Source organism: Arachis duranensis, chromosome 9, assembly GCF_000817695.3.
Source record: "Arachis duranensis cultivar V14167 chromosome 9, aradu.V14167.gnm2.J7QH, whole genome shotgun sequence".
Taxonomy (NCBI): domain Eukaryota; kingdom Viridiplantae; phylum Streptophyta; class Magnoliopsida; order Fabales; family Fabaceae; genus Arachis; species Arachis duranensis.
The window spans coordinates 6,296,995-6,305,346 of NC_029780.3; the positions used below are offsets into that span (position 1 = coordinate 6,296,995).

Below are 8,352 nucleotides of genomic sequence, written 5' to 3' on the forward strand. Positions count from 1 at the left end.
ACTAAAAAAAAACCATATATAATGATTTTTTCTAATGTTATCCTTGGGCTATTATCACTGAAATTAAAAGCAAATTGTAACATCTTTTGATCTTCTAACAAGAACAAAGTTTTATGGGCTAAAAAAAAGAATTTTTAAATTTTACCAGACCAAAATTTTAAAATAAATAGATATTTTACGGGGCTAAAATATTTTTTTTTTAAACACATCTTGCTTGCATTGTGATTGAACCATTTTCATCAATTAAAAAGGCAGAGTTTCGAAACTGATGTATTCATGTTTTCTTGGGCTACTATCTCTGAACGTTGTATTTCTTATTTCTCAAGTTCATGCTATATCTGTAATGGCACTTAGCGAAGATTGATTCACATGGATTCCAATCGATTTGGTAGGTAAATTGTTCTACAGTTAATATACTCAAATGAACGAATAATACTCAAATGAACGAATAACAATATGTATTAATCATACAGACAAAGTAAAAATTACAAACAAGTTTTATTGGATCCACTATATCTCAATTGGCAACAAATACTGTAAAAAAAAATACACAATCAAAAGAAATAAACACACCATGGTATAACCTAGGCACTATGAAGTGAAGCACACATCAAATGGTAATATGATAGGAACTATATAGTGGTACTTCATGACATATAATATGATAGAAGTGACTATAGTATAAATCTATGGATTAAAATTCCAGGGACTTTGAGTTCCATTTGCTCTAGCATAAATGGCAAACTCTGGTTTTGGAACTTTGAGAATTTTGGCAATTCTGACTTGAAAATTAAGGAAATTTAGGTGATTCTGATTTTGGAATTTCAGGAATTTTAGGCAATTCTGGCTTAGGAATTTCAGGAACTTTTGGTAGTTCTGGTTTAGGAATTTCAGGGACCTTAGGCAATTCTGGTTTAGGAATTTCAGGAACTTCTGGTAATTCTGGTTTTGGAATTTCAGGGACTTTAGGCAACTCTGGTTTTAGAATTTCAGGGACTTTAGGCAATTCTGGTTTCGGAATTTCAGGAACTTCTGGTAATTCTGGTTTTGGAATTTCAGGGACTTTAGGCAACTCTGGTTTTGGAATTTCAGGGACTTTAGGCAATTCCGATTTCGGAATTTCAGGAAATTTAGGAAATTCTGATTTTGAAATTTCAGGGACTTTATTAGGCAATTCTGGCTTTGGAGTTTCAGAAGTCTGAGGTAGTTCTGGCTTAGGAATTTTAGACAATGCTGGCTCTGGAATATTAGATACTTTTGACAATTCTGGTTTAGGAATTTCAGGCTTGGAAATCTTGGGAACTTTAGGCAACACTGACTTAGGAATTTCAGGAACTTTGGGTATCTCAGGCTTGGACATTGGTGGTGGTAACTCAACCTTAGGCAGTGAAGGCAATTCTGGTTTTGGTAGAGGTTCAGGCTTGGGGAGCTCAGGCTTTGGTATATCCGGAATCTTAGGAAATGGTGGCAACTCTGGCTTGGGAATTTTTGACACTTCTGGCTGCGGCATAGAGTCAATGAGACTGCGTGCCTCTGCAATCATTATATGGCATGTAATTGAAGAAAAAGTTAAGAGCAAAAGTGGTAAAATTGCCAATGAAAATTTGAAAGAGGCCATGGTTTGATCTAGCAGATGATGATAGAGCTTCAAGATCTAAAGGATTTCAAAGCCTTTTGGTAGTTATGGTTATGATGATATATGTGCGTGTGATTATGGCCTTTTATAGATATGGGTTCTATGACACTAGTGATGACTATAGTACAGGGTAGTTCAACTTCCTGCCTCTTAAAGTCTTAATTAATAATATTATTGAAAAGAGTACGATTCGTGCATGCACTTCCAATGCAACTTTGATAATTAGAAAAATTAGGTGACTTAGATTTTGAATATCTTATTGCTATTTGTTTCAAAGTTTCTCTGCAAGGTGTAACCAACATCACCAAATTTTAGCCGCCGCATCACTTTTATTTATTTAATAGTACTATTTACTAATTATTATTTTAAAAAGATATTATTTAGTATATATATTCACATATATATCATCATACATTATTAAAAGAGAAAATTCATTGCAGTAGTTCTATTTTATTTTGGGCCAATTTGGTTCTTGTTAGAAACAAAGAAATTCCGGTGAGATGGTATTGGATTATTGATTGATGCATTATGACCTATCAATCAATATGACCTATCAGTGATTCTTTCGTTAAGATAAGGACCGTTTGTTAGAAGTTTTAAAAGTAATTTTTTTAAATTTTTGACTTATAAAAAATAGTAGTATTAAATATTAATGTTTGATGTAATTTTTAAAATTAAATTATAATTTTTTAAAAAGTTATTTATGAACTTATAAAGAAGTTAAAAAAATGACTTTTTTCATAATATTACTACTTTTTATCATATTTCTATAAAATAAGTATTTTTAGAACTAAAAATTTAAATACAAAATAATTTATTTATAAATTATTTTTAATATAACTATTTATTGTTTAAGCTATTTTTTTCAAAAGTAACTTAATTAAGTTGTTTATTCAAATTGGACTTTAGAGCCGTTTCTATATGTTGATAATAATTGAAATATCAAATTTATTATATAAAGTCAAACATATTAAATTATTAAATTATCATTAATTAATATTTTTAAATGATTAAAAATTATTCTAAATATTTTTATGTGAGTAGTCATTCTATCTATTCTCCTAATTAATAATTAATGTACAATAATATTTTTATGGATCTCCTTAATATTTTTTACTTTGTATAGTCTATATCATGTAAACATACTTTTCAACGGGATTAGGAATCCTTAAGTTGCCATTTATATGCCACTACTTACAACACCCCTGGATTAGTATGTTAGTGCTTCACAAAAATCTTAGTAATTATATGCTAATTATGAGTTAAACTCTAAAGTAGTCCCTGAAATTTACAGTTTGCACCAATTTAGTCCCTGACTTACCAATTGTACCATTTATGTCCTCGACTTTCTTAAAATTACACCAAAATCGTTCCTAACCACATCTCCAGACAAATTAACTGCCGTCGGCAATGACATGGCACTAAGAAGCCACACTGGCATAGATAACGGGAAGCTGAGGTGGCAATTGAAACTGTTTGACCCAATATGGTCCCTATACCTAGTTTTAATCCCAATTTCTACCATGGCATCGTTACCCCTCTTCATCTTCTTTTGTCTGCCCAACAACATTCTTCATTGTCTCAGTTGTTGTTACTCGTTGAACTGAAACAAAAACCATGATTGGGTGTGCGAGCTAGGGTCAAGGAAGTAGCTCTACACGATCGACGACGAGAACGCGGAGTCGGACCAGACCGTCACGGGTACCAGAGCGGTGTGGGTGCGGCTGCCGGCCGGTGCTTCGTTGGTCCGGAACAACTACCAACCCAGATAAGCCCTTCTTTGATTGTCCAAATTACAATGTGAGTTTTTGGGTTGAAAAATTGATTACTGATTTTCTGTTCTTTCCTTCTTATGATATCTCATATTCAGACTAGGGGCAAAACATGGTGTGGATTTTTTCTCTGGGCTGATGATGTAGAAGAAGAAGAGGAACATGAAGGAAGAGTGGATGCAACTGCAGTTGACAATGAGCAAGTCAGAGTTAATTTAGCCTGGAGGATTGAAAAATTAGAAGCTGAAGTGAGGACCCAAAAATCTATGATACAATTCTTAGGCATAGTGGTATTTTTCACTGTAGTTACTGTATTAATTATGACTTTGAAATTCTGAAGTTCTGACAATGTTGTATGTAATGTGTTCATGGATGAATGAAAGTAAGAGGTGGTTTTTTATCTTCAGATATATGCCCTGTTTCTGATTGAGTGGTTATTATAAAGAGAAATAATTACATATCATCTGACATCATAATAGCATAATGCATAATTACAAAAGTAGCAAAGATAAACCTGTTTGAGTTGCAAAACATTAAAGGAATAGAAGAAGTGCCACAACATAGTTATCAAGGCTGACAATACAAAAGTTATGACAATTATCCTAAACAAAACAACTATCTAGTAACTGCCTTTAACAAAATAACAAAGTACTGTCCTAAACATCCTAATGTCAAAGTCATGAATTGTTCTTTTTCCTTGGTGCTTTGAAACCGGGAGTTGGAACAAACTTCATAAAATTGTGCAATCTGAAAGATGTAGCCACACTAGCTCCTTGCATTGGATCCACACCAATGGATTGAGGTGGTGGTGAGCTCCTCCTTTTGGTGGGCAACTTCTGTGGCCTTGATGGTGGAGGTGCAGCAGGTCCTGCTATGTCCTACAACAGATAAACAGTTCAACACATGAGTCAAGATAACAACAAAATTATACTTTTCTTATGTTGTAACGTGGAGAAGTATGTTACCTGTGATCCTTCGTAGTTTGGTTGTGATATGTCAATCTCCACAGCAGGAGGTTCATCAGCTGGTGCAGCAGCAGTTTGAGGTTGAAGGCCAGCCTCAGAAGCAGAAGGAGCAGCATTTGTTTTGGCTTTATCTGCAGCAGCCTTTGCAGCTGCAACAGCAGCAGCTACTTCATCCAGTCTCTTCTTTGAGTACCCTCTCCTAGTATGCCATTTTACCCCACAATACCTACATATGAATGGCTTCAAATGCCTTTTCAAACTTCCACTAGGTTTAGCTTTCTTATTACCACTATTGCCCTCATCAGCATCTTTTCTCCTTTTCTTTGTCAAAGCTCCAGGCCTCCTCCTAATGTTAGGGGCCTGTGGTTGAGTGTACAAGGATTTCTCCCACAATGATTGGCCAGGAAGAGGGTTAATGTGATGGACATAAGTCTTGTTGTATGCCTCTATAGTACACAGTTAGTGACAAAAGTCTTCCGGCCTCTTGTTTACCCTTGCAAGGGCAGCACAGGCATGAACACATGGAATGCCTACAGTTAGTAACACAAACATTCAGTGTTAGACAATCACAGTTTTTAGTATACACAAAATGTTAACGATGAAATTAAAGAGTTTGAGGTGTGTCACCGGTCAGCATCCGGAATTGGCAAGTGCATAGCCTTTTTCCAAGATCCACCACCATGTTTGTTGGATGGCCATGAACCTCAAATTTTTCATAGTCTTCATCACCGGTCCAAATAGGCATCCAGTTCTTTGATTCTTTTCTGATTTTATCTAAGCGACTTTGAATTACAGGGGGAGTATGCCAACATGATTTACCGGTTTTACCTTATTCTTCGCAATAGTTCTCATCATAAACATTCTCACCTCATCAAATTTAAAAGTACATGAAATTTAAAAGTACATTATTCCATCAAATTCACTTACATCCAGAGAATCAAAGATTGTTAAAAGTACATGAAAGTTAACATTACCTTCTGCATATCAGAAATAAATCACCATCCATTAGTTTTGTAGTCTCCAAGATCAGCATAAAGCAGCTCCAGGAACCATCTCCAAGTCTCTGTATTCTCTATTTCAACTATAGCCCAGGCAATCACGTAAATGTGATGATTGGCATCTTGAGCAACAGCAGCTAAGATCTGACCTCCAAATTGTGTCTTCAGAAATGCCCCATCAAGCCCAATCAAGGGGCGACAACCTGCCTTGAATCCCATCTTGCAACCATACAAACAGACGTACATCTTATCAAATATGACGTCTCCATTTGGTTGAGGTTCGACACATAACTGCACCGTAGATCCAAAATTTGTCTTGAGTAAAGTTTCAGCATAGTCCCTTAGTTTCACATATTGTGCCTTCTCATCCCCGTATACTACATTTCTTGCATCTGCCAGTGCCCTTGCAATAGAATTTCTATCAGAATAAGGTCACACTTTGTTCTGAAGTACACAACAGCCTCGCATTGCTTGAAATTGGGGTATTTCCTTACCTTTTTCACTAATTTACTAGCAACCCAAGCCCTATTAGCAGTCCTGTTGGTGTTCTCCCTTGCACAAGTATGGTCGTCGTTGAAAGCCTTGATTTGCCAACATGAGTCATCACAGTCCCTTGAGGCATACACAACCCAGGAACAGTCTTTCACCTTGCACACAGCCCTGCATCTAATATTGTCATTTTTCTTGAACTTAATTCTCCTCCCCTCTTGGATAGTATACTCTCTTACAGCTTCTCTAAACTCATATTTGGTGTTGAATTTCATACCTACTTGTAGATGTAGCTCACCGAATTTTGTATAATTTCTAAATATTGGAAACTCATCTGACTCCTCATCAGATTGAAGCTCATCCTCAGAATTAGGAGGAGTCTTCATCTCCTCTGAGTGCCAAGAATTAGCACCATCAGACTCTGCACCTAGGTCAAGTGCTTCATACACATCAACAATCTCTGGAGTTCCCACAAATTCCAAGTCCACCTCTCCATCTGACACATCTTCAACTAATGCATCATCTGGTTGCATTATGTTCTCTTTTGTCTTAGCAGTAGCATATTTAGCTCTCTTGGTGTCCTTTACTTTCTTATTTATTGGTTTGGACATACTTGAATTATCTTCACTGCTAGAGCTATCTTCTTGTATTGGCTTAAAGGAACTATCCTTTGAACTATCATCATCACTGGAATCATCATTTATAGTTAAGTCAACATGAAGAGCTCCCTTGCCCTTATTAGCAGACCTTCTATATGATCCAGCAGCCTGAGATCTTGTAATTCTCCTTGGTAAAAACTGAGGTTTGGACTTCATTTTTGAGTTGCCTTTATCTTTGGTTGTGGAGCATGCCTTGGTAGTCTCTCTCAGCTTGGTTTTCAGGCTTGGGTTGGGTTTTTGATTAGGCTTTTCAGTCAATTTGGGCTGGGAGATGGATGTTGGGTTGGGCTTTGACTTAGGCTTCGGCTTTGCATTAGAATTGGGCTTCAGATTGGGTTTCTCATGAGCCCTAGCAGGCATTGGATTTGGGGTTATGTTATCATCAATGGGTTTTAGAATAGTGGCAGGGTTGGTTTCAGGGGGAATTGGAATAGGATTGTTTATGGGGCTTGGGTTTGCATTTGGGATAGAATTCGGTTCTGTAGTTGGGTTCGAGGTGTTACCATCAGCTTTGGGACCGTCACTTGTGTTCTTCTTGCTCACCAAGTCTCCCTCACAAGTATCATCAAGCCATACTACAACCTCCTTCCCTGCAATCACCTCTGCTGTAGACACCCCATGCTCAAAGTACACATCAACAACTCCATCATTATTCTGTGCAGCAAAACACATCTCTCTTAATTCACCATCAGATGTAACAGCCCTCAGTCCACCATCTAAGCTCCTCCTAGGAGGCAGCCACCAACACTGATGTATGTTGTTATACCCAAGCTCCTTGTAATAGTTTCTTACAAAGAACACATCTAAATCTTCTAAGCAAGTTCTGTTATCTGGTGAGTACACTAGTATTCCATCATCATTTTTTTTAAATGTTCCCCCATGATGGAACATGATATCCATCAAAGTCTCCATCTGCATTATGCAAAAAACCAAATTGAGGAACCAAACAATCAGATTCACACATGCAAAAACAAACATTGACATTCAATCACTTATAAAACACCAGAAATATCCATCAATCAACCCAACTAAGATTGCATTCAAAATAGAGCATGGAGAAAATTTCTCCACTACCCACAAAATCCTAACAGATAATAAAAAACTTTCAACTTTCATCAACAAAAATCAAAATTTCACCAAACACAGACATTGGTGCTATTCTTTTTGTTGAAAAGCATTATTTTTTTTACTGTTCAGACGTACCTTCGTGTGCTCGTGATTAACTACTTCTCCTTCCTTCACCAACAACGACCGCACAACACTCTCACAGTGGCAGCGAACTCCACAGAGCCAAATGTTTTCAACCTTCAAACCCTATACAGTGGCTAGAACTCAGGTTTTCATGGTGTATTGTTTTGGTTTTCAGAAGACGAAGAGGAAGATGAAGTGATCATGGAACTTGGGTTATTTGGGTTTTGTTTCTAAACTTACATGAAACGACGCCGTTCCATCCATCAATAGTTTTAGCACCAACATTGACACTCCAGCGTGGCACCCAGCATGGCTTCTCAGTGTCAGGTCACTGCCGGCGACAGTTAATTTGCCCGGAGATGTGGCTAGGGACGACCTTGGTGCAATTTTAAAAAAATCGAAGACATAAATGATATAATTGATAAGTCAAAAATTAAATTGGTACAAACTGTGAATCTCAAAGATCACTTTGGAGTTTAACTCGCTAACTATTCTTACAAATTTGGTTCGGAGACCCATGATTATGGATTTTTTGTTTTAGCGCATTTTTTTCCTACAAAATTCGAATGCGTGCCCATTAATAAGGTAACAATTTTAATTTTTTACCACTTATCTAACTAGAAGACGATATTAGTAGCTATA

At 36.6% G+C, this 8,352-nt stretch overlaps 1 protein-coding gene across 1 annotated transcript; it reads right to left on the reverse strand.

The window, feature by feature from the left end:
- Positions 1 to 441: 441 nt before the first annotated feature.
- LOC107464505 (protein PELPK1) lies at positions 442 to 1,695 on the reverse strand. The gene has a single exon (XM_016083427.3). It carries the CDS (start codon positions 1,616 to 1,618, stop codon positions 791 to 793), a length of 828 nt encoding a protein of 275 aa, XP_015938913.1. The 5' UTR covers positions 1,619 to 1,695; the 3' UTR covers positions 442 to 790.
- Positions 1,696 to 8,352: the final 6,657 nt, after the last annotated feature.

Coding starts and splice junctions, on each gene's coding strand:
- LOC107464505 (XM_016083427.3), bottom strand. CDS start 1,618: ATGGCCTCTTTCAAATTTTCATTGGCAATTTTACCACTTTTGCTCTTA.